This window comes from Oncorhynchus mykiss, chromosome 25, assembly GCF_057628025.1.
Source record: "Oncorhynchus mykiss isolate SJ-2025 chromosome 25, ASM5762802v1, whole genome shotgun sequence".
In the NCBI taxonomy this organism is placed as follows: domain Eukaryota; kingdom Metazoa; phylum Chordata; class Actinopteri; order Salmoniformes; family Salmonidae; genus Oncorhynchus; species Oncorhynchus mykiss.
In genome coordinates, this window is record NC_143046.1 from 62,208,604 (window position 1) to 62,236,488 (window position 27,885).

Sequence of the window (27,885 nt, forward strand, 5' to 3'; positions counted from 1 at the left end):
GCCATTGTGCTCTCTTAGAAACGGTCATGGCCCAGTACCAACATCTACAAATCATACAGTAAATGAGGGCGTTTTTGTTACCATAAAAGGTGACTGGAGGGCGTTTTCCATGCGGGGTTGTAACGGTCATTCACGAGGGCAGGAATATAGTGTGCCTCTGATTTATCAATGATTATGTTGCATGCAACAGTTTGATAAACGACAATAATTTGTTGTGCACGGAAATCCTGTAGAGATACCGAAGAGTCAAAGGGAGCTGTTCTACAACATCTAGTTTTGTGGACGGGCTGCACCAATAGCACACAGCTCTTGCCATCTTTGTGCTTGACTTTCTCCTCCCACCACTCTTGTGTGAGAATTGCAGCGAGCCACCAGCCTAGGAAAATCGGTTATCCGAATACTCCGTGGAAAGGGGGTGGCAAAGAAGAGCGATTAGGCTGAAGATACCCGTTTGGTGTCGATTTCGTTGGAAAAGTTTATAAAGTTTAGTTCACAATGTCTTTGTCTGTACCCCAGAACGGAATCAAGGCGGATAACGAGCCCGTTATCGAGCTCTTTGTGAAGGTACGTTACAGAATAGATTCTCCAGCAGGCTGTCTGTCGCATTGGGAAAAGTTTGTTCTTGACTGTATTTGTCTAAATAAAAATTTAACGTAGATATTAGGCCTACATTAACAAATGCATTTAGTCGGGCAGATTTCTTTGGGGGGATACCGGTATAAAGTAAGACTATAAGCTACTTTTCTTTCTTGGGGTGCATAGGACAGTGAATACGTGTGCTGTCGTTATTGATGTACCATTTGGTTGTATTATATTGTTGACATTTGCTTTCAAAAACAGTTTCTTGAAGTACTGCGCATACAGAAGTCAACTAGTCCTTAAAATTGCGTAGGTGATCAGTTTTCCCAAACGTTTTACGATTTTTAACAATTCGAGCATAGGTTAGTTTGAGACCCTCCCAAAGTGTGGCCATGTGAGTTTGTCAGACTTAGGGCGGATACCGCGGCTCTGTGCTCTTCCCATCATCTTGAGGAGAAGGAGACAAAGCATCCATCCTACTTTTTAAGTGTGCCTCGATTTTATGTAAAACTAAGCGTGAATTATACATGCTAAGATTAACGATAGTTTATTAACCTGCGCGACATTGTAGCATACTCTATCGAAACGATAGTGTAGCACCGCCACCGGGTGGTCGCACGCTGGTCGAAACAATGTAGCCGCCCTATTGAAATACAATATTTCCAGCCTGTCAAAAAGGGGGTATCTGTAAGGTTTGGAAGGAGATGGGATATGGATGAAACACTTTTGATATTTGTCAATTGGAGAGAGTTGGAATATATTTACAATTACTGGCCTTTTGTCCTGTTTAGGTTGATAATGGGGTGTGGTGCAAATAACTGCAATGAAACAGGCTTTCCCCTGAAGTTTATAAGAAATTGGTGACTCCAATATCTTGGAAATTTCACAGAAAAGACTCAGAAGTATTTGGCTTCCACACTTAAATGTTTCCTTTTTTCTCCCTATTCATGAGGATTCCCCCCCTTTAGTTGGCATGTATTGGGGATGAAGAAATACAGCTTGTTGTAGTGATGGTGTCTGTAAGGAAGCTATAGGTAGCTCTTTGACCTTGCATTTCAGTATTGTTAAGTTACTCAATTGAAAAAGGTATATTATGCACTAGAAAGTTTGGGACATCACAGGCGCTGATGTCAGAAGACGCTGGGCCAATTGTGCACCACCCTATGGTACTCCCGATTGCCGCCTGTTGTGATACAGCCCGGGATCGAACCAAGGTCTGTAGTGACGCCTCTAGCACTGAGATGCAGTGCCTTAGACTGCTGCGCCACTCAGGAGCCAGCTTGTTAGCTAGCTTGTTAGGACAAGGGTGTGGAGAACGCATTAAACATATATAATTGAGAAGCACTCACACTCCCCCTACTGTATTACCTCACACTGCATCTCCCCATTTTACATGGTTGCGTCATATTTCTTTGTATACTTTCTGTTGAAGCTTGCATCGATGCATGCTTCAAAATATGTACAAATGGAGTAACATTTGATAAGTGTCCTCTGTGCCCCGTCTCACATACTTTGATTCAGACTATCCCATGCTCCAATTTGGGTGCTTGGAGCACAGTAGTATGCATTTTGAGACACCTATTGACTCCCATCAATCCTGTTTGTAATCCGGAAAGCTTTTTATTTTCTTCTGCCTGTTTGGCAGAGTAGGAGAGGGAAAACGGGGTGAGGTGGTGGAACCCCAGTGGGGTGAGGGTTTGGGGGCCTGAATTAAATTAGGAAAAAAACTTACGAGGCCTTGATCTTGAAACCAAGCTTTATTGGTGATGTAAACTCACTGCCCCCCTCTGAGCAGTATTTCACTGGCGATTATGATCGTCTCTGGTTATGATGTTGACAGTGTGATCTAGATACACGTGGCTCTGTTCTGCGTCAGGCTACAGTTCCCTTGATGTGCCATAGGCCCATTTGAAGTCCCTGTCTCGTGACTGTTGAATTTGTATAATCTCTTTATTTTCAACTCTCTTAATTTTGCAGCTTTTCTCTTATTGAATTGAACTTTGACATTGTCCTTTTTGCCAGTGGATCTTTTTGCCTCAGTGGATAGACATGAACTTTATCTGCCCTTTCCCAAAAGCATTTGGTGATTGACCCTAAGCCAGCCCGCTTCAAGGACATAACCTTGGGGTACTGCGTGTTATGAGTCAACCTGCGCACCACTAACAGGGAGGTGATAGCTACCTACCTCAGTCAGCCATCCCTCGCTGCATACAGGAGCAGGTACATCATCCCAGGTGACTTTATATGTTGCTACAATCGCTTCCCAGCCCAACCCTCTCTTGTGCTATGTGTGCTCTCTCTGTAGTGCTTGTGTACACAAGATCGTCTCCCATTGTCCGTGTTTGTTTCTGTCAGCGTGTGCACACAGCAAGGGAGGCGTTGATAGGTGCCACGTTCTCTCCCTACATCCTATCTATTGCTCTGTGTAGAGGCAGACATGTAACTCACCCATTATTGATGCTCCAGGATGTCCATCATTGTTCCCGCTCTGCTGCTTTTAACACTGGCAGACGTCTTAGGCAATGAGGCAGGCGTGCACGTTGCCATAGGCACCACACAAACGGTGGCTACTGGGAACAGCTGATAAGGCTCACTGTGTGCTCTCTGCATGGACTGGCGTAGTGGCTCCTGATCCCCATTCATCATCCTGATAGCGTCTGAGGGGAGAGACTTTAGTGCCTTTTGAAACTAGCTGACCCACCTAGATTGTGATGATGATATGAGGTTATTGCCCGCTTTAAATCTCCCTGCTGCAGTGTGTACTGTTGTCTTACAAGGTTTCTATGGAAACAGTTTTGATTGTAAAGGTGAGTTGTAGAACCCTTGTGCCCCTGCGACTGTAGCCTGGCTGGTGCCAGTCTACAATTTGAAAATCCATCAGTAAAGAGGATCATTTTTGTCCGCTCATAGAAGCAATACAGTTTTATATGATATTTATTTATCAGGGGTGCTCTATTTCTATCCATTTTGCCGTGGGGTGGAGATAATTATTTGCAGTTTTAAAGCTAGTTTCCTGCAATTCTACACCATTTGCCATGATTTATGCATTGTTAATATATCTGAGTGAGAGTGACTAACAAAATCGAAGTATTCGGCCATGATAACTGGCTAGATTAATTTAACTATCAAAATTGTTAGCTGACATGGCTAATTGAGTGACTGTCAGTAGCTAGGTTTCCTTCCAATTGGCGACAGCTTTCAACTCTACCAATAGTTTTGTCACAAACTGTTACGTTGTATCGCAAATGTGCTTACTCTGGCAGGCACATTTGCGATATACGCTCTAGCCAACAGCTCATAGATACTGTGCGGTTAGGCTAGTCTACATGATGAGATTATTATGGATAAAAGAGAGATTGTTTGTCAAACGGCAGTCAAACATCGCTCATCATGTCACCAGAATAAGACTGTCGATATTTATATTGGAAAATAGCATCAAGCTCATCGCTGTGCACTTTCACCACCCTGTGAAGTTCATAATTTATTCAATCTGTAGCCCAATAAACTGCATGGTTTTCGGAGTCGCAGTGGGAGGACCGCACACCATACAGTAATATTGTGTGACTCTAAGTTTACTTCAATATGATGGTTATATCAGTATTTGCGCTTAATTGTGTTTCCGCTGCCATTTCTCGCATACTTATTTTTACAGACACAAAAAATCCCATGTCGAACAAACAAATTATCCATTGGCGTTTATAAAATTGTACCAAAACTTCCTGTTTCCATCACAACTGTTTGTTCCCCCCCCCCCCCCCCCCCCCCCCCCCGGTATGACTTTACTCACATAACCTGATGGAAATGTGGTTAGTGACTGACATAACAAGAGAAACTGCTGATACACAACTACATTTTGAAATTGCACTTTGTGTGTTCTATTATAACTGTCAACAGTAAGTTGAAACCCAGATGGCGGGCCTACAAAATGGGGGCATGGGCCACAAGTTGCCCATCCCTGCTCTGTGGGTGTATGTCAACATTCCAATGTGTCATCTCTGCTAGTTTTCAAGTTATGGACCATTGTGTACAGAGAAATTGGCATACTATGCAATTTAACCATTCACAGCCTTCTTTTTACTTGCATTATTGCACATATTGTAAATTATCAGCAGTGATCATTTTGAATCCATTTTCACATTCACTCTGTTGGAAATGCTTACAAATTGGAACATAACTCAAACTAGCAGAGATCCCACTCTAGAACTTATGATATGCCAAAATCATGGTCTGGTTTTGTGAGGAATCACCCACTAGCTAAACGTTCCGGGTGAAGGCATTGTAGACTGTAAAGGTTTTCTTTGAACGCTGTGACAGATGGTGCTAGAGTAATGACTAGGTGATTATGAAGTTCATTTTAGGAGACTGCACTGTTCATTATATGCAATAATCACTTTGGTTTGACCCTCTACCACACTTCCTGTCCAGTGCTGATCTTTCCTTGATGACCCACATTACCATAAGACTTAGGGCATCGCTCATCGATAGGCACACTAATGCACAATGACCCAGCACCCCAATATCATGCTAAATTACTGTATGGAACAGGAAGCAGTACAGATAACTCCGAAAGGACATGCTTTCATCTTTAGTTTGTATGCTGTTGCTCTGCCAGCAAATGTGCCAAGGCTGGGATGAAGGCACACCTCCCACCAATGAGGAAGGCATAGAATCCATGGATTCTATCCATGGATGAATGCAGTGCAAATAGACATTGAAAGTAATCCATTCTTATGTCCCGTGGCTGGAAGGGGGTCCGTCTGTATTTTTGTGTTACTCTGAGAGAATCACATGGAAACTATGGCGACAGAGACCAATTATGTACCAGTCACAGGTTTTTAAAGAACCCCTTCCAGGGATGTCCACCCAGGACAAAATCCTAAAGGTCAACACACTTCTCCCTCAGTCTCAGGCCAAAGAGACATCACGAAAAGAGCTGCTCACGTCCTACACTTCCCTCCCTGTACTGTATGGCTGTGTGACTCCATGTCATGTGAGATATGCCATCATAGGATAATAATAGTTTGGTATGAGAATTATTAGGAACAGCTTGTACACGGGCAAAAACAGGATATGTTTAGTTGACTTTTTCTTGATGTCTTGGCAACTCTGTCCTCTTTTGCCTCTGCTTAGTCATGCCTTTCTGTTGTAATTGTCTAAAAATGCAAGATCCACAGTTTACACGCTCTGGGTTAACCATCAATAAGTTGTTTGTGTCCCTGCAGTAACTTTAACTTGTGTCACAAGTATATACCCGTGTCAACTTGACTTCAGCTGGTAGCATTCTACATGTCAATCTCCATTTGCCACTTGTTTGCATAATTACTTTGAGTATAACACATTCTTTCTCCCCAGAGTGGCACAAAGGCAATTGAGTAGCCCGTTTTACATTTTATTTTTTTATAGTAAAATCAATATAGCAGTTTATTCTCGCCAAGCACTGTAATGCTGCAGTCAGCATCATGAGTTGGGGGACAAAGATTAATGGTCTGTAACTGGTCTGTTGTGCAGTACTGTAGCGGTGAGAATGCTTCACCATTAAAACCTGTTAGGACTAAGCCTCGGCCAAATGGACACAGCAATGTAACACAAGATGAGGGGGGTATTATAATTAGGGCTGTCCCCCCCCCCCCCCCCAAAAAAAAAAACTCTTTGTCGACCGAAAGTTGTCTGTTCTTTTGAAAATATGAATGTGTACTTTTTTTCCGTATGGACACTCCCCATGTTTAAAATAAATAATAAAATCAACTATATGCATTGAGCTTATGGTTTGATGAAATAAGAAAAATGCATTGAGGGCGCCATCTAGATAACCAGAAGAGGAAAAACATTAACCTTAACTTTAACTTTCTCATGTGGAACGACCATTTATCTTACCATTTCTACCGATCTGCGTGTCAATCAAGGTTTTCAGATGCACAATTATAAGAATGTCTTCATATCTCAATCATTGTCATGTGGTTAATAAAAATAGATACCTAAAAAGTAACTTCTATTGCCAACTATGTAAAAATAGCCTACATAAAGCAAACAAATAAAAACATTGCAGCCTGCAGGTAGAAAACATCCTGATTTTAATTTTAAAAAATGATTTAAAAAAGTGTGTGTGTATATGTATATTCTATAAGTCACATTGGCTGCACATGGCCTGTCTACATTGTATCAACTTCTTGGTCCAGCCCAACCTTGCCTAGCAAACTTGCAACATTGTATAACAAATTCTGGGCCCTCAGTTTCCCATGCCAGTGAGCTTGGGATAGACACAGCTGTAAGCTATTCGCGCAAGGGATACGACGCAGCACTTGACTTGGGCAGGAGCTCACCGGAGCTGAGTACCAGCACCTCATTTTCTAGTGCTTGAGCTCCTGTTCCTCTTATAGAATATTGGCTCAAAATTATTGCCCTGCACCTAAAATATATAACAGTAGCAGCACCCAAAATGAGTACTGGAACCTATTTTAGTCCATGACATTTTCCACTTTCACGCTGAGTGGTTTTCGAAAGGGAGAGCGCTTGAACATTTTTCAAATGCATTGAGAGACTTTTGTAGTTCTCAATGAATGTAAAAACTGGCTTTGCTTTCTGTTTGAAGAGAAGATGGCATTTACTTTGAGAAGCTCCACAGGTCAATAGTGGTTGTGCGTTAAGCCAATCAGAAATACTATCAGATCCCCAAATGGGCACAACTACACTACCGGTCAAAGGTTTTAGAACACCTACTCATTCCAGGGTTTTTCTTTATTTTTACTATTGTCTACATTGTAGAATAATAGTGAAGACATCAAAACTATGAAATAACACATGGAATCATCTAGTAACCAAAAAGTGTTAAATAAATCAAAATATATTTTATATTCAAATAGCCACTCTTGGCATTCTCTCAACCAGCTTCATGAGTCACCTGGAATGCATTTCAATTAACAGGTGCCTTCTTAAAAGTTAATTTGTGGAATTTATTTTTTAATGTGTTTGTGCCAATCAGTTGTTGTGACAAGGTGGGGGTGGTATACAGAAGATAGCCCTATTTGGTTAAAGACCAAGTCTATATTATGGCATGAACAGCTCAAATAAGCAAAGAGAAATGACAGTCCGTTACTTTAAGACATGATGGTCAGTCAATGTGGAAAATGTCAAGAACTTCAAAAGTTTCTTCAAGTGCAGTCGCAAAAACCATCAAGCGCTATGACACTGGCTTTCATGAGGACCGCCACGGGAAAGGAGGACGGAAGAGTTACCTCTGCGGCAGAGGATAAGTTCATTAGTTACCAGCCTCAGAAATTGCAGGCAAGATAAATGATTCACGGAGATCAAGTGACAGACATTTCAACAACTGGTCAGAGGAGACTGTGTGAAATCAAGCCTTAATGGTTGAATTGCTGCAAAGAAACCACTACTAAAGGACACCAATAATAAGAAGAAACTTGTTTGGGCCAAGAAACAACAAGAAATGGACATTAGACTGGTAGAAATCAGTCCTTTTGGTCTGAGTCCAAATGTGTGTTTTGTTGTTTCAACCACTGTCTTTGAGAAGCAGAGTAGATTAACGGATGATCTCTGCATGTGTGGAGATATATATTTTGTTGTAACTTGTCAAAAATAACTTTTTCTCTGTCATTACTGTGTGTAGATTTATGAAGAGGAAAAAATGTTTAATCAATTTTAGAATAAGGCTGTAATGTAACAATGTGGAAAAAGTCAAGGGGTCTGAATACTTCCCGAATGCACTGTGTGTGTGTGTGTGTGTGTGTGTGTGTGTGTGTGTGTGTGTGTGTGTGTGTGTATTTATTTTATTTGTTATTGCTTGACTAAAAAATAATATTGGTCGACCCAACAGCTTAACAATCGACCAGTTCGCTAATTGGGGTCAGCCCTATGATTCAGAGGGATTAGGTTAAATGCGCAAGACACATTAGAGTTGAAGGCATTCACTTGTACAACTGACTAGGTATCCCCCTTTTCCCTAGTTCTAATCCTAGTTCTAATCAGTGTCAATCTTTTAAAATTTATTTAAATGTATTTATTTAAAACATGTACATCTTGGTGAGGTAAAAAAAAATAAAAAGTGGGATGCTTGCCAGCAAAGCCACAACTCTAAACAATACTTTTTAATTGCACTATAACAGTGACAAACTGTTAGGGCCTACATAAAGCTGTCCCAACAGCAATCCCAACACCTTACCACTGCTACAGTTCATTCAGCCTCATTTACTGCCTTTTTTAAAAAACATAGCTGATATGGCTGACTTGCTTAAACAAATGTGGTTTCTACTGACAATTGAGACGTACAAACTATTGCATAAGGGGAGGACGAGTGGATAAGAGGCCATCCGTCATTTCTATTAAGACATCAATGAGCGCGCTAGGATGGACATAGTCAATATAACTATTTGTTCAGCACTTTTGAAATGTACAGCGGCAGAATTCAGAACATGGCTCGTTCTTAGTGTTCTCCCTGTACACCAAGTCAGAACCGTAGGGGGCATATAAGCAGACAATGAAAGCTTTTACAAAATTCAACGATTACATTTTTCTAAAACAACCAAGTCAGAACAGTAGGTGAAATGAGGGGTAAATAGACCAAATTATTAGGGTGATGCACATGGGCTACTAACAACTTACTACACAATATACACTTAGTAATACTTTCTTGGCTACAGTATACATATCTCCCAGGCATATTACATCATTTATGCAGCAGCATACATTACATTTTTGGACTCCCCTTGTTGTGCTCACTTGAACAGGAAGGTGGCACGGTGGTCCTTCGTGGGCAAGTTTTGTCATCAAAGTCTGTCATTCTCTGGATTTATGGTGCTTTCAAGACAACTGGAAACTCTGGGAAAAAAACAAGGTCCAATCATGATGACTTCATTGACCTTCAGGTCGTAGCTCTAGAAAGAGGCCCGAGTTCCCGACTTACAATTCCGAGTTGAATGACCGTTCAAAACATTCCGGAATTCAGTCTGAAGTCTGATTTCCCAATGCCAAGTTTCAGTTTTCAGCACGGCACAAATCATGCTTAATTGACAGCATGAATATTTATTATTTTTAAACTTGGAAAAGAGACACTTAATCCCAGATTTGGGACCACACAGCCACTTCACTGAATAGCAGGCTAGTGATTGCTTTGCAATGCTTGCAGTTAGCCTTTGTCACTGATTCCACTCAAACCACTCATTGTTGAATTTCCAGCTTGTTGTGTAATGTTTGGCCAATTGGCACCAATACGTTTTATTTATAATTTCTCTTCATAATTTCTCTTGATATGACAAGGATTAAAAAGGATTTGCCAATAGATTGTCGACTTGATTCATGACTGCTAGCTAAGATTTTTAAAGTATGATATTGACAGTCCAATCAAAACTAAGGTAGATCTAAACGTCATTTTATCTGTGGCCAATGACCTTGAGCCTTCTTGGATGGGCACTTCTAATGTAACTCTATGGCAGCACACAATGGGGCTTGGATTTTCAAGGTCTACCCTTAGACTTGGCGGTGACGTACGAACACAGAGATAATCATGGTGCAACTAGAGAACATTACCAACACCTACACTACGTGTTTTCCGCTGGCTGCCCCACCACCACAGAAAGCATTGATCTAGGCTGAAACACCTGAATGACAGGTTGCCACTTGTTATAATGCACTATATTAGTGATGTTTCAAGAGACCTGATCGTATACACGGAGTGTACAAAACATTAGCAACACCTTCCTAATATTGAGTTGCATCCCCTTTTTCCCTTCGAACAGACTCAATTTGTCGGTGCATGAACTCTACAAGGTCCATAGGGATGCTTCCCCATGTTGACTCCAATGCTTCCCACAGTTGTCAAGTTCGTTGGATGTCCTCTGGGTGGTGGTGGACCATTCTTGAAACTGTTGCACGTGAAAAACCCAGCAGTGTTGCAGGTCTCGAATCATACAGGTGCGCCTGGCGCACCTACCATACCCGGCTCAAAGGCACTTAACTTTTGTCTTGCCCATTCACCCTCTGAATGATACACAATTCATGTCTCAAGGCTTAAAAATCCTTCTTTAAACTGTCTCCTCCCCTTCATCTACACTGATTTTAAAGTTGATTTATTTTAATAAGGGATAATAGCTTTCACCTTGATTCACCTGGTCATGTCATGGAAAGAGCAGGTATTCTTAATGTTTAATACACTCTGTGTCGTACCAGATGAATATTTTATTTCTATATTGTTGAGTTTCAACAGTCACGTTTGTTTAAATATTCTGGACACTTAACTCTCTTGGTGAATGAAAAGCATGCTGTGTGCTCATGCCATTCTGTTCAGAGGAAAGGCTTGGTGCCTGTTAGGAAGTTGACGTTTTAATCCTTCTGCTCCTAAGGAAGCCCTCTGTTAATGAGGTATTTCTCCTGTAGACCAATGTCATGAAATTATGCTTACTTGAATGACAAGGAATGAGGTAGAAGGATGGATGGGCAGTGAGAAAATGGAGAAAGGAGGAACATAGAGGGGTTCAGGATGTGTTGGGATAGGGCAGGCATCAATTTGGACAGAAATACAACTTTTTAAAGATCAGTTTTAATCAAGTTTACAGATGGGCATTGCTCCTGACATATTTAGATCTGTTACATCAACTTGGCTAACAGGGTGCCTGAGTGCTGGACCTCAGATGTAAGGAATCTACCCTGAGGGCAGGCAGTGTAACCCAATTCAATTCCATCTGCTTATGTTTGACATCCTGCTTTACACTGGTAAAATGAGCGATAGCGAGCCATGCCTAGTGTAGTTCAAATGTCAAATGAGGCTGGTGTTGGTTTATGGTGATGGTGCAGGCTTTGCTGCCATGTGAACTAACACCTAAAGCACAATACTGGAGCCAAGGGGTTGTTCAGAATGGTCTGGACTTCAGTAGTCTTTTGAGGGAATCACTACATTTAGTGTTAAAGTTGCCTCTCAGATTGAGCCGGCCAGGGCGGAGTTTGTGTTGGAACACACACTCTTTAAACAACCGCCACACAGATCAGCAGGAATTGTTTTATCTTTACTTCTCCTGCACACACCTGCCTGTCTTTCTCCCTTCTGTCATATTTGCTTCCAACTTTACCTGAATCATGTTTCACTCAAATTCACACCTGACTTTATATTTTCTATGTTATAATTCTTAACCTGGAGAGAGTAATGGGTCACGTTGTTGATGACTCGACGTGAGCTAAATCTTATCCCTCTCCACCCCTTGGTTAGTGTCCCAAAGAAACTTTCATGTTGCAAGTTTAAAGTCCTCTACCTCTGTCGGCCTGTCTGTCTGGGAGACGTTAGGTTTCCACTCCATGTCGTCCACATGAGTCAGAGCCACACCAGGGTGTGATGCATTTCCTTTCCTGTAGGGCCGGACTCCACCACCATCATCCTTCTGACCACAAACCTAGCCCTAGCCAAGTCAGCATCAGTCCCTTCCCTTCAAAGTAACAGCCTTACATCAGCCAGCCCAGCCCAACTCTAGCCATCCCAGCCCAACTCTAGCCAGCCCAGCCCAGCCCAACTCTAGGCAGCCCAGCCCAACTCTAGCCATCCCAGCCCAGTCAGTCCCAGCTGCCCCAGTCATCCCAGCCCAGCCACACCCAGTTTGCATGCTTGTCCAGCCTAGGGGAGGCGTAACATAACGTGACCCTTCCCGGAGGACATTCCGCCTGTGTCACGGGGCGAGAGGAGGGCAGCGGAACACTTGTTGGCTGACCCCCACCAAGCTCCTTATTCGGTAAAAGTGTGGCCTGAACTCGAGCCCACCCAATTTAGAATGTTAACTGTGAGTGGAGGGGAGGACATGACCGTCATGTTACTAAAATTAGGCCTGGATCAGCCAGGGCAGAACTCTCCAAAAGAAAAACAATAGATGTGTTACCAGTCCTGGTCTGAAGCGTTGATCAGCCACCACTCTGGTGGAGAGTTTTGGCCTCAATGATGAGGACTTTTTAAAAAGGTTAGATCTTTATTAAAGGCACTAATGAAAACTGGTATTTTATACATTCCCTAAAGTGTGTTTGTGAGCGAGGGAGGCAGTGGTACAGCTCATGATTCTATTGCTGGGATTATTCTTAGCCATAAAATGTTATGGGACATGAGGAAGAATACCCATTTTATTTTTTTTTTAAATGCCAGTTAAAATGCTGAGTAGCCAATCTATTACAACATCTTGACGCTTAAAACCTACAGTGTCATCAGGCTTGACGTGCTTCAAGATGGTCATTATAGAAGTAGCTCCATGAGGGTGAACGTGATATCATGATCTGAGGTCAACGCAACACTGGTAACGTGGCTGTGCTTGTCTCCTGTAGATGGGTGAGGGAGGGGGATGACTGCGGTCCCAATGTGCTCCAATGGGCCTCCCTGGACCTTCAGTGACTTCGGCATGAGTCATCCTCTCCACTGGACGGAAAACTCTGTCTCTGTGTTGAATCAGGTAGCCTAGTGGTTAGAGCGTTGGGCCAGTAACCGAAAGGTTGCTGGATCAAATCCCCGAGTTGACAAAGTAAAAATCTGTCGTTCTGCCCCTGAACAAGGCAGTTAACCCACTGTTCCCCGGTAGGCCGTCATTGTAAACAAGAATTTGTTCTTAACTGACTTGCCTAGTTAAGTAAAGGTTCCATTAAAAATCTGGTTTTCTCTGTACTTCTATATCAGAAGCCTAGTGTTCTAGTAACATGTATTGCTTGATGTAAGTAAAATAGGAACATTGGCACAATTTATTTGGAATATGATGCAATCATCAACATCTCCTGACTAATTTTAACCTGCAAATTAATAAGATAAATGAATAGTGCAAGGCTAAGTCATGTAGTGAATGATGGCCGACTTGTTAAGTAATATTTTTCAGTAAGTACTGTGGGATTGCAGTTTTCTTACCACATATAAAATGTGAAATTATGAGCACTGCTGAACAACTGAAAATGAAAATAAACGTACATCAGTGTGATCTCATGACCAAATTAGGTGCTGGCCCAAAATAATTTCTTACCTCATGAAATTTTATTGGTCTTTTTTTTTATCCAGTAACACGCACAGAACCGTCCACAAACAGTTTCTGCTGGGTATTCCTCAAAAGGAGATCTCTATTCACAATGCTGAATGCAACAGTTCTGGGACACTGCTCAAAGCAATGGACACTTGAGAGAGAGAACAGTGTTGGAGGGCCTGTTACACCACTCAAAGAGACGGAACTAAGCCATGATTTAGTTATGACAGTTAACAGACACGACTAGTGTCACAGCTACTGTCTGTCAAATACCCCAAAATCTGATGGCTTGTATTTTTAAAGTTTGTAGCTCATAAATATATTTTTGTAAATAATAAGTAATCTTATGGATTTGAATGTCTTTTTTCCTTTTTTGAATGTCCTTTTTTCTGTGGCTTTGTGAATATCTACACGACTTCGCTGTAAATCAGCTTCTTCGTATGTGTCTTAAGAGGGTTTCTTTGTGTGTTGAAGATACAGCTGTGTCAGAGGGGACGTACAGCAGAAATGCAATGCTACAAGCATCCTCATTTCCGGACTAGTTTCTGCCCCCTGCCCCTAGTGAGGGGCCCAGGATGGGGAGCGCGGGGTATGAGGAGAGCACCAAGCAGCCCGCCATTAATGCTTAGTTGGCTTGTGCTCTGCTTGTTTTTCCCCTAGAGTGGGTGAAAAGGGTCTATCTATTATTTTTGTCTCCCTTTCTCCTTAACTAGATTTATGCTAATTCCACCAGTCTATTTCTGTCTTCCCTCATTCTCTACCATTTCTCTCTCCCTCCCAACCTCCATCTCAGAGAAGGCAGGGCTGCAGGGAGTCTGTGGCAGTAGCAGACTAGGGCTTGGCTCTCTGCAGCTCTGATGTGTACCTGGAAGATCAGACAAGGCCTGTTTTTGATGTCTTCTTTAGCAGTCTGCAGCCTCCAGTGGAGAAGATCCCTGTCATGTTCTGACTGATAGCCAGCCCCAGTTTCTCATCTGTTCTACTATCTGAGCACTGGCTTTGCTTGAGCTCACCCCTAAAGCTGCTGCTCACTCCATTCATACAGTGCATTTGGAAAGTATTCAGACCCCTTGCTTTTTCCACATTTTGTTACGTCACAGCCGTATTCTAAAATTAAATCAACATTTCCTCAGCAATCAACACACAATACCCCATAATGACAAAGCGAAAAAAGGTTTTTCGACATGTATTAAAATGTTTAAACAGATACCTATTTACATAAGTATTCAGACCCTTTGCTATTAGACTGGAAATTGAGCTCAGGTGCATCGTGTTTCCGTTGATCATCCTTGATGTTTGTACAACTTGATTGGAGTCCACCTGTGGTAAATTCAATTGATTGGGCATGATTTGGATTGGACACCTGTCTATATTAGGTCCCACAGTCAGAGGAAAAACCAAGCCACGAGGTCAAAGCAATTGTAAAGCCCATGAGACAGGATTGTGTTGAGGCACAAATCTGGGGAAGGGTACCAAAAAATGCCTGCAGCATTGAAGGTCTCCAAGAACACCGTGGCCTCCATCAGTCTTAAATGTAAGAAGGTGACCAAGAACCCGATGGTCACTCTGACAGAGCTCCAGATTTCCTCTGTGGGAGAACCTTCCAGAAGGACAACCATTTCTGCAGCATTCCACCAATCAGGCCTTTATGGTAGTGGACAGACCAAAGCCCCTCAGTAAAAGGCACATGACAACCCGCTTGGAGTTTGCCAAAAGGCACCTAAAGACTCTAAACCCCTAAGAAACAAGATTCTCTGGTCTGATGAAACCAAGATTGAACTCTTTGGCCTGAATGCCAAGTGTCACATCGGGAGGAAACCTGGCGCCATCCCTACGGTGAAGCATGGTGGTGGTAGCCTCATGCTGTGGGGATGCTTTTCAGCGGCAGGGACTGGGAGACTAGTCAGGCTCAAGGGGACGATGAACGGAGCAAAGTACAGAGAGATTATTGATAACCTGCTCCAGAGGGCTCAGGACCTCAGACTGGGGGCAGAGGTTCACCCATACAACAGAACAACAACCCCCAAGTACATAGCCAAGACAACACAGGAGTGGGTTCGGGACAAGTCTCAATGTCCTTGAATTGCCCAGCCAGAGCCCGAACTTGAACATCTCTGGAGAGACATGAAAATAGCTGTGCAGCAACGCTCCCCATCCAATCTGACAGAGCTTGAGAGGATCTGCAGAGAAGAATGGGAGAAACTCCCCAAATACAGGTGTGCCAAGCTTGCAGCGGCATACCCAATCAAACCTGATGCTGTCATAGCTGCCAAAGGTGCTTCAACAAAGTACTGAGTAAAGGGTCTGAATACATATGTGAGTGTAATATTTGTTTAATTTTTTATAAATTAGCAAACATTTCTAAACCTGTTTTCTTTGTCATTATGGAGTATTGTGTGTAGATTGATGAGGGGGGAAAATACACTGTATTCTGAACATGGCTGAAATCCATGTCTTATGTCTACTTAGAATTTTATTCTCAGAGATGCCCTTCACATGGAAACTTCTGACATGATAATCACCTCTTTATTATGGGCTGCTTGTCATGTGAGTCTGTCCTCCATCGTCATGGGAACAGTCACCATGTCATACTGTCATTCCCTACCCCTGACACATTAACCAACAAGAACTCATCTCTCTGAGTAATACGACGATTTGATAGCAAACCTTTCATACACAGGACAGTAATGGAATCAGAAGGAGGGGACATTGAACAAAGGCTGTGATCGAATTCAACCTTTTTTGAGATATTGAAGAACAGAACAGCAACTCCAGCCTCTAGCAGCAGGCAGATCAGAGAACACACCGGACCTCCACAGCAAAGAGGGAGCGAATCAGCAGGGCGCTGCTAGCTGGACACACTGCCTGGAACAGTCTGGAAAGTCCCCTGTTCATTCATAGCATAACTTTAGGCCCCAAAAAAAAAACTAAAAGAAAAATATTTTTTAGATTTTTGGCTACATGTTTAAAAAAATAAATAAATTGGGGGGACATATTTCTAGTGGTGGAGGGGGACGTTAGATCCATGAGAAGTAATATGATTTTATTCATGTTCCAGAAAGCCCGATCTTGGCACAGGTCCGTTAGTCCATAACTCAAGTCTGTGGTATGCTATTTTAATTAGTGTATGCGTGTCTTTGATGTTGGAATGGGGCTGAATCTGAGAGGAGTTTTCCTCGAGATACCCTCTGCGCTGGTCAGAGGGAGAGCGGGCACAAGAGAGAAATATGAAGAGGATGGATAGGCGAGAGGATATCGACAGATACAAAGTGGCTGAAAAGTACACGGATCCAAGAGGGAATGTGCAACCATTCAGTTTAGTGAAGACTTGTTACAGTTGGAGAGGGAAGAAATTCCTTTCGTCCCTGCCCTTCTGAATGGATGAATACTGGGCATTCTTCAGAATGAACTGGCTCTGAGAATGGCCTTCCTCTGTCTGTATGGAGCACTCCATAACCAGTTGTGTAAATCTGGGAAGGGGGAAGATTTGGACCATGTGGAAGACTGCTTGAGTTGATCCGCTTAAGAGGAAAAAACATCATGAAGTTGGACTGATGTCAGAAAATACAGTTGTAGCGCGATCAATAGTGAGAGTAGCAAGATGATGTGAGTCGTATGGTATCGCTGTCAATGCCAGAAATCCAAGCACAAACTCGGAATGAGCTGGCATTAACTGAAAATACTCTATTTACTAGAGTGAAATCAAAGGCTAAAAACCTTTCTAGCTATACTATGTTTGCTTACACAAGGTCTTTACTCATGAATATTTTAATTTCACTTTCCAGTTACACTTGGATAGACAATCTGTTGATAAGCAACTGCTTGCTAAGGTTACAGTTTAGAATAAGGGTTAGGTTAAGTGTTACGTTTGGGGTTAGGATAAAGGTTACGGTTAGTTAAAATGTTACTCTGATAGTTTGTAGAGCGTCTACAGATGGACTATTCAAATAAAGTCTTGACCAATTTCCTAATTTAGTAATTACTGTACACGTGTAACATATTACATGAGGAGAGGCTAGTTGCATTAAACTCCTTCGTTGGGATCCAGTCTCTTCTTCTCTCCCACATCTATTACCCCACTCACTCACTGGATACTGGCACTTGCCTGTACTGAAGAGCCCTATTGATATGGAACCCCTTGAGGAGGGGGAAGTGGGTGAGGGGGAGTGTTTGCTAGCAGTGGTAGTTGGAGATATCTCTGGTGTGTTTTATAGGACACTGTCTGCCAGTGGAGTGTTTAGTATGTTCTCATCACTGCCTCCTTTTTACTGTTTGGACTGGAGGTCTGTGTGTACATTATTCCAATGCACAGTAGTAGTTTGTCATACAGTGGAGGTAAAAGTAACAGATCTATTTGAGGAAGGGAAAATCCACTGGGTGGTGGTGGATCTCTACTAGTGGGCAGTTCCTTGTTCCCCTCCCCCAGAGATGGTCTGATAACAGTTCTTCTAAGAACTAAATGTTGTTTTACAACTCAAAATATGTGAAGGACAAGCAGGTTGATTTAAGCACTGTCAGACATATCCTCCTTCCCCTCCCACTCAAGTACATGTTCTAATGAAACGCAAGAGCGCTGTCCTGCTCCGTCTTAGTCACATCTGGGGTTTGTGTTCCACTTGGCTGACTGCCAGTGTGGAAGAATGGAGGCTGCTGTGGAAGTGTGCTAAAGTGTTTGAGACAAAGGTCAGCCTGCTCTCTGGGTGTCAGGGAGCTAGTCTCAACTGTGTGGTAGAATACATTTCTGCTCTAAATAGGCCTGTGCTGGGTCAGTGTAGTAAAACACCGCTGGTCATTGGAAATTGTACAATCGAGGTCTGATAATATCAGCGTTCCAAGACCCTTCTGCATTTTAAGGCTCAACCTTGACTTTATTGGGATCAGCTTACAAGACTCATTTAGATCTGTCAGCCAGGTTTGATTCTCTAACTATATTCCAGTGGTTATCAAACTGGGGGTCCTGAGCATACGAAACATTAGTATTTTATTAGGCTTCATACACTGAGCATATGAAACATTAGCATTTTATTAGGCTTCATACACTGAGCATATGAAACATTAGTATTTTATTAGGCTTCATACACTGAGCATATGAAACATTAGCATTTTAATAGGCTTCATACACTGAGCATATGAAACATTAGTATTTTATTAGGCTTCATACACTGAGCATATGAAACATTAGTATTTTATTAGGCTTCATACACTGAGCATATGAAACATTAGTATTTTAATCGGCTTCATACACTGAGCATATGAAACATTAGCATTTTATTAGGCTTCATACACTGAGCATATGAAACATTAGCATTTTAATAGGCTTCATACACTGAGCATACGAAACATTAGTATTTTAATCAGCTTCATACACTGAGCATATGAAACATTAGTATTTTATTAGGCTTCATACACTGAGCATATGAAACATTAGTATTTTATTAGGCTTCATACACTGAGCATATGAAACATTAGCATTTTAATCGGCTTCATACACTGAGCATATGAAACATTAGTATTTTATTAGGCTTCATACACTGAGCATATGAAACATTAGTATTTTATTAGGCTTCATACACTGAGCATATGAAACATTAGTATTTTATTAGGCTTCATACACTGAGCATACGAAACATTAGTATTTTATTAGGCTTCATACACTGAGCATATGAAACATTAGTATTTTATTAGGCTTCATACACTGAGCATACGAAACATTAGTATTTTAATAGGCTTCATACACTGAGCATACGAAACATTAGTATTTTATTAGGCTTCATACACTGAGCATATGAAACATTAGCATTTTAATCGGCTTCATACACTGAGCATACGAAACATTAGGAACACCTTATTGAGTTGCACCCTGTTTTTGCCCTCAGAACAGCCTAAATTGGGGCATGAACTCTGGAAACTATTAGTGAAAAATCAAACAGCGTGGTAGTTTTTGGTGTACACCAACCGTTACGCCTGGCACCTACTACCATACCCCTTTCAAAGGTACTTAAATCTTTTGTCTTGCCCATTCACCCTCTGAATGACACACATGCACAATCCATGTCTCAATTGTCTCAAAGGTTAAATAAGGATTTTTAAGCCGTCTCCTCCACTTCATCTACACTGATTTTGAAGTGGATTTAACAGGTGACCAATAAGGGATCATAGCTTTCACCTGGTCAGTCTTTCATGGATAGAGCAGGTGTTCATAATGTTTTGTACACTCAGTGTGTGTTTGTATTTTATATTCATACCTTTGCCTATTCGATCTGGCTAATAGCATTGAACTACGGTACTGCACCAAATTCATGTAAAAAAAACATCTGTGGTTCAGAACCGCATCTTGACTGTTATCCAGATTAGTGACCAGAAAGCACTCGTATCAGTCTGCTACAGATGCATCTTTACCAGAACAATGGGGTACCTGCCACTTTTTTCATTGATCATTTTCATAATTCACATGTGTTTGTAACATCACACTGCCTTAATTAAGGGATGAAGACTTAACATTCTGGTCACTGTATTATTTGTGAGGAAGAAAGGCCACAGACGGACCATGCTTTCTGTCCGATCCTGCTCTAGACTCCAGAGAAATGACATGATATCCCTAGTTGATATTGGCCGCAAACATGAATTACATTCAGCTCAAAATGCAGGTGTAAAACAGTCTTTCTCTTGCTTTTTGAAAATGCATCACCGTTAGCTATAATGACAGGCTACATTTGCGCAGAGATTGTTTGCTTGTGCGGTGATTGTGAGGTTTGAACCACTCTTTTTGGGGGGGGGGGGGTTGTGGGTCAAGTTTGAGAACCACTTCTCTAATCAATTAAGCCTGGTGCATTTTATTTGGTTTTACAGGAGCCTATCATACAAACACAATGTCATCCATTATCTGTAAATAATGCTGATGTAATCTGATCTTCTTCCCGATCTCTCTCAGGCGGGAAGTGATGGCGAGAGCATCGGAAACTGTCCGTTCTCACAGAGACTCTTCATGATCCTGTGGCTAAAGGGAGTGGTCTTCAACGTCACCACAGTGGACCTGAAGAGGTGAGGGAGAATGCACACCACCACGTTACACTAGCCTTCTCGCTCACTCCACCACCACATCACGCTAGCTAGCTCATTTCCCCCAGAAGAGGTCAGCCTTCTACACTTCCTCTGCTCCTGGAGAGACAGGGGAATGTTCTCTCTCTCTCTCTCGCTGTCTCTGTCTCTCAGAGCTTTTCTGGGCTCTCCACTAACACTCTGATCCAACCCCACCTCAAACATTTTCACCACCCTTACGGCTTATTTGTTTTTCCCATGACCTTTCCTAACCTGGAGAAATCTGGAAAATAAACAAGCTGCATTCGAGAGACGCTGTTTGAGGTTGTGCTCACTTCCTCCCTAGATTTGGGGGTAAATTGTATTTTTCTTACTCTAAAATCAAAGCAGAATCTAAAAGGACCGGCTTCCCCTCCCAAAGTCATTTGAAGTCGATTTAGTCTTGGCTGAAAGTGCAGTAAAAGTTATTGTCCATGTTCTGTAGAAGGCTGCCTGGCAACTCCTTGCCCAACCATTATATTCCTCAATGCATCATCTGAACACTTCCTGATTTGTTTTTCCTCTTTCCAGGCCAGGGCTATTGCAATACAGTATGTGTGATTATTTTCAGATATAGTAATGGACTTGATTTCCATGGGCCTTTTTAAATCATTGACTGACAGTATAGTATACAGGAGGCTCTGATGAAGTGTTGTAGAGGGTATAGCTCAGCCATGCAGATACGTATGCATCGCTTAGCATCTCTTCTCCTGAGAAATCTCAAACACTGCTACCTCTGCCAGGGTTGGACCTGTGGGTAATCTAGAGTTGGAAACAAAACAAGACTGGGTAGTACACAGAGCAACCTTCTCTCTTTTTACATTTGGAAGCACAGGGAAGTTGTCTTTGGCTATCTGTGAATGTATTTGCATATGTATCTATAACTGTGTGAGGGTGTGTACGACGAGACGAGCTTCCAGAGGTCTTGTAAAAGGCAGTGGAGGATGTCCGCCCACTTAAGTGTCTGTTTTCCCCTCTTTTGTCAAACATGTCTTTGTTCAGTTCTGACCACCATACTGCTTTTACCTTTTTTTAAGTAGTGTGTTCACGCTCCAGTCAACAGAACGAGGCAAAGTACTGCACAAATGTATTTCATCCTGTTGTATGGAACTCGAGGACGGTACATTTTCTAACCTTTAATGTTATGACCTTGCTTTGGAAAACTGTTCAAAAAGCCCCTTTGGCTGAATTTGAGTAACATTTTAGTTATCTTTGTGAGAGTACACTTACCCCCTCCCACTGTTCCTTAATGTTGCCATGGGGTGAGGGTGCTTCCTGTGCTCATGCCAAAGGATTGAGGTCACTTCCTGTTTTGGTGCCCCTGTGACTAGTTGGTCTTAAGAGTCTGTTTCACAGCTCCCCTTGTAGGGAGACCGTAACCGCTGTTCTCTGCACATACCATTGGCCTGCATGTGACGCGGTCTCTATGGCTAGATTAGTGGTTGGCTGTTCTCTGCATCAAAGTTCATTTGCGCCTCACTTTTTTTTTGTAAATTTTGCTCTGGCATGACAAACCCTGATAACTAACTAGCAGACACAAAAAAAATGTTACAATTTACTTTGTAATTGTCTTTTTTTTGTGGCTGATTATGGAACATGACTCGGTGCTCCGTGCTGTTGATTGGTCATTCATCACTCACTCATTATGTTCTGTGTGTTCTTCATCTCACCTCCCAGAGACATCTGGAACAAACAAAAAAAATCACTGTGGACAGAAGAATGCACATGGACATGCGCATACATGACCCTGTTGAAAATAAAGTCCAACCCAGGGTGTGTGAGGGGGAGGACTGTGGAAGGCCAGAGTGGTCTGGAACCGTCTAGCATGGGACAGGGATTTGTGTCCTGTCTATTGGCCACAGCCCCCTCCACTGATCTGCAATAGAACTGGGCCCTGGGAGACACAGAATAACATTTTAATGATTGTTGATGATTTAAAAGAGTAGATAGACTAGATGGATTATAGGGATATAAAATGATAGAATAGTGAGTAATCTGTGATGGCTCAGTGAGTATAGAACTTTATTATCCCTAGGGGAAACTTGGTTTTTGCAGTGAAGTCATCTGTACAAACAAGACAGACATTTCAACAACATCAAGGAGAGGGAAAGGGGGATACCTTGTCAGTTGTACAACTGTATGCATTCAACTGAAATGTGTCTACCACATTTAACCCAACACCTCTGAATCAGCTGCCTTAATCGACATCCACGTCATTGGCCCCTGGGGAACAGTGGGTTAATTGCCTTGCTCAGGGGCAGAATGACCGATTTTTACCTCTAGGATTCGATCCGAGCAATCTTTTGGTTACTGACCCAACGCTCCTACCTGCCAGGCTATCTCTTAACACAGTATAAGATAATCATTTGGTTGATTGGAATATTTACCAGTGCGTTGTGACATGCCCACTAAATCCCCTCTCTTCTCTGCTCCCTAGGAAGCCTGCAGACCTCCAGAACCTGGCCCCAGGCACACACCCTCCTTTCATCACCTTCAATGGGGAGGTCAAAACCGACGTCAACAAGATCGAGGAGTTCCTAGAGGATGTCCTCAGCCCACCCAAGTGAGTCGTCTGGTCTGGTTGGCAACAGCATTTCACACCCACCAGGCACTTCACATCAGACTGCCTCCACGAGTAGATACCTACGATACAGTATACACTCTGATTGTCAGATCTAACCAGGTGGATCATCGGTTTTGTGTGTGTAGGTTCACCAAGCTTGGCACCAGACACCCTGAGTCCAACACAGCTGGGATGGACATCTTTGCCAAGTTCTCAGCCTTCATCAAGAACTCCAAACCAGATGCCAACGAGGGTGAGCTTTCCATCCCTACACGATAGATAGATGTATGTGTATATATCTATAACACACACACATTTTAGTTCCAGGTTACTACTCAGAAGTCAGTGAAGAAGCAATACTTAGAAATGGAGTTACACTGGTGGTGCAGGAAGAGTTCTGTGGTTGCTAAGCGACAGTGGTAGCCTGAGGTGATTGGTGGCTGGGTGAGAGTGGGGGTCTGACATGGGAACACAGGGCTTTTGTTCTCTGGGGTGGCCTCTCTGTCCCCAGGCCCATTCCTTCCCCTGTCCCCCATGTCACCTGGCTGGGCTCTCTTTAAAAAAAAAAAAACCATCCAAACAGCCTGGTAAAAACAACCGAGAGAGATGGACGTGAGCTCAAAGCACCTCTCTTCCCTATCATATTGTGTTGTGACCATGGGAAGACATGATTTGGACACGACAACAGGTGACTGACTGTATACTGTAGCTTTGCCTCGGTCCAATTGGCTAATGTTTCTCTGTCTGTATGCTATGTTAATCTGGGGTCAGCTGTTTTATGACATGAACTGATACTGTATCTTGGATGGTATGGTTTCTATTCTCCACCCTGCTGTAATATTGACCCATCGTGATGGTTGGCTTTGAATTCCTTCTGGGCTATGTCAACACCACTGCTGACAGTCCTATCTGAATGATAAGCATGCCCTGTTTATAAGACTTTAACATGTAAAACGCATGCCTCGTCACACTCTCTCCAACTGGCTACATACTCTACAATCAAATGAAATCAGTAGAATTTGCTCAATAAACCAGAGTCCAACCCCTGCTATCTATGTTGGCTGAGTGGACCATGCCTTATTTGGCGTCTCGAAGAAAATGCTAAAAACTGTCAGTGAGGAATGTCTGTGAAAGTACTTATCGGCAGCTCTAGTTCTGCCATCTTGCTATGAAATGCTGCCCTCTGCTGTGGGTTTCCTGTAGTGTCTGTTTGGGAAGGGGTCCAGAATATTCAACACAATGCAGGTAGGCTGGTTTGTGAATGCTATAATGCAGTTGACAGTTGTTGCGATAGTGTAATGAGAGATGATGAATGTTCCTTTTTGTGCTGTAGGTCTGGAGCGTGGGCTGTTGAAGACCCTGCAGAAGCTGGATGAGTACCTGCGTTCCCCACTGCCTGATGAGATCGACCACAACAGCATCGAGGACATCAAAATCTCCACTCGCAAGTTCCTGGACGGTGACGAGATGACACTGGCTGACTGCAACCTCCTGCCCAAGCTGCACATCGTCAAGGTGAGACTGAGGGTATCAAAACAGGATATTCTACACACATTAGCAGAGTCCATGTAGTCCATGAGCCAGACCCCCAAATTTGGGCCTTTGGGCTCACTTGGGGTTACAATGTCTCATAGTGAGTTCTTTGAGTTGGAAAATGTCTGGTAGTCGTTGCGAGAAGTGGAGCTTTCTCCGGTTGTCACTTTCTTCCCTCCTTCCCATTTGTTTTTCCCTATTACTGAAGTTGTTGGTTACGTGTACCCTTTTTAACCATGTGTAATTGGAAAGTTTTGATTCACAACTATTCATCAGAACAATTTTTCTGAATGTTCAGGTCAACAGAACTTTGACCTCTAGAATGACCAGTATACATTGCTTTAAAAAGGAAACCCTGATACATTGTTTGACAAGTGATTCTGGAAATATAACCAACTTTGAAAGCCACAGCTGCAACTATTTAAAAATCACCCATACTATGCCACTGAGAGAATAATTGAAGCTTAGCCATAGAATTCCATGTAGTGGGGCAGCTATGTTTTTGTATTATAACTTTGGTGATAGAGGCACCACATTTCACACACACTGCTAAAACAGTTTAAAAAATAAATAAAAAGATTTGTAGATACACGGTCATCCCAGGATTCACACATTAATCACACACAAGTATTTTTCCAATATGGCCACCAAACAATTCAATAGGGCCTCGTTGGATCATGACCACGCCTGCATTAAATATTATTGTAGTATGCCCAATATCTTAAGTTCATAGTGATGTAGAATATATAACCAAATGACCCAGGAGTGTGTGTGAGAGAGCGCTGAGAGCTGTTGCCAGAGAATGTATGATAATTTTGCTTAGATAAGCTGCCTCCAATGTCGTTTTAGAGAATTTTGGCAGTACGTCCACCCGGCCTCACAACTGCAGACCACGTGCAACCACGGGCAAGACATGACTTTGGGAAACTGCACTGCTGTCATACATACTGCCACATCGTCACCCCAAATCGATTTTTATTTGTCACATGCGCCGAATACAGCCTGTGTAAACCTTACCGTGTAATGCTTACTTACAGAATCGGTTAGGAGCCCGTCAAAGGGCTGCCATCTCCTCCGGCGACGTTATTCCCCAAGTGAGCCTGACCGACTATTATAGTGATCACTTATCAAAGCTACCTTTTGCTGATAAGGTAGCCCAATGCTGGAATGCTGCTGTTTGCAAAACATCTTATGTATCTTGGTAGCATATGCCATTCTGCGACCAAGTCATGTTGTACCACTCTTGGCCTGTAGAGGGACATGTTCTCTAGATGTTTGTTCTGAGACTAACTCACTTCATCAATGTCCACCTCCCATCCACAGGTGGTGACCAAGAAGTACAGAGGCTTTGACATTCCCAAGGACATGACGGGCATCTGGCAGTACCTGCAGAATGTCTATACGCGTGAGGAGTTCACCAACACCTGCCCCAGCGACAAAGAGATTGAGATCGCCTACCAAGACGTGGCCAAGAGGCTGGTCAAATAGGGCTACCCCCCCCCCAGCACTGGGACTGGTTCAGACACGAGACAGAACTACCTTTCCTTCGCTCATTTAAAGCAAACCTAATGCATAAATATCTGTTCCTTCCGTTCCCTTTTTATTTTTGGGAAGATTTCTTGAGTACATGAATCTCAAAGGTCCGTTGGTTATTCCTTTTTTGTTTTCTTTTTGTTATGATTGTTTCGAGGCGTCTGACTGGCGAGTTGGTCGAGCTACCTGCCAGATTGGATGCATGCTAGTGTGTATCCGAGCTTATCAGTTTTGGAGGGCCATCGATACACACACACTATAAAGTGGCCTTCCGGCTGACCCTCTGTTTCCACAAGGGAATATGGTCACAAGCGGTTGTTTTCTGTTGTCTGTTCAATATTGATTTGCATTACATGCTTGCTATGAAAGTAACCATTACAAGACTGATTTTGTGTGTTGGCTAAGGATTTGGTTTAAACAGTGTTGAAAGCTTCAGTGTTTTTGGCTCTAGAGAGTAAATGAGGGCAGGTTTTACTACATGTACTGCATTAGACGCTAGGCCAAACCACAGTTGACATATCAGCGCGATATGCTTAATTTTATTGTTGCGTTGCTTGAGTCAATTGGTATAACTATAATACAGGTAAGGCTACCTGTTGTCCACACTCTGATACCATTTACTCCATAACCTTGTATGTGGACACAGTCGGCTCAGATGTGCCAGGTCCTTAGATTAGATGTTTTCAGCTCAGAACAAGGGAACTTAAGATGCGTGAAATATTAGATGCTATGTAGCAAACAAAACCAACCATTTTTAGACTTGTATGAGAATACAAACTGTCCTTCATCACTGCATTGCCTCATATCACTGCTCCATATAGACACTGACACTCTTGGCAGTAATGCTCAATTTGCCCAAAATGAACATGGTTTTTTTCGCTCTCTGCTGTACAGTACGAAGGGAAATCTTTAGCTTGTGTTGTGCTGGCAGCAGTGGTAGTTTTATATTACACTTCAGCCACCGAAAAGGGGACATTTTATTCGGGTCTCACTGTGGATTGAATGACTCCTGTTATCTAAACAAGTGAAGTAACAAAAACACACACTCGCCATCGTTCTCCTATCGCATACAGAAGATCCCCAATCAGCCATCAGAAAAGGTGACACTAAAGATATTTATGAGGATAGGCATCGGGGAGAGGAGACCGGTAATGTTATGACTGTCATTTAGGATTTCATTTTCTCATTATTTAGAATGCTTTCAAAGGTAGTGAGTTTATTCTGTCATAGTTTCAGAATGCTTTAGTGTGGATAAAGCAAAAATATGTTTTGTTTTTCTCCCCTGGTTTTGCTATCCTTTCAGACATTTGTTGTAATACAAATTTGATAAAAGGATTTGTAAATATTTGTTTTGATTATTCAGAGTTCAATGTGTAAATTGTATACATTCATTGGTTGGTTTGAATTGGGGGGAGGGGTGTAAGCCTTTTCTACCTGCTTGGGTTTTAGTACTAGAAGACATCTCCTCTGGCCTTATTTGTTTTCTCTTGCTCAGACTGTTTTCAAAAATCACTGCAATTACGACATGTGTATGTCAATTTCAGAAGAAAAGATCCAGGCTATGTCATGGCTTTTTTTTAAAACAATATTGACATTATTGAAATAAACCTATTATTGGCA

The 27,885-nt window shown here is 42.4% G+C and overlaps 1 protein-coding gene across 1 annotated transcript; it reads left to right on the top strand.

The window, feature by feature from the left end:
* Positions 1-27,885, top strand: LOC110505434 (chloride intracellular channel protein 4). The gene is made up of 6 exons (XM_090220694.1): positions 1-564; positions 20,491-20,600; positions 23,074-23,199; positions 23,346-23,452; positions 24,533-24,714; positions 26,056-27,885. Exons 1-6 carry the CDS (start codon positions 496-498, stop codon positions 26,218-26,220), a joined length of 759 nt encoding a protein of 252 aa, XP_090076820.1. The 5' UTR covers positions 1-495; the 3' UTR covers positions 26,221-27,885.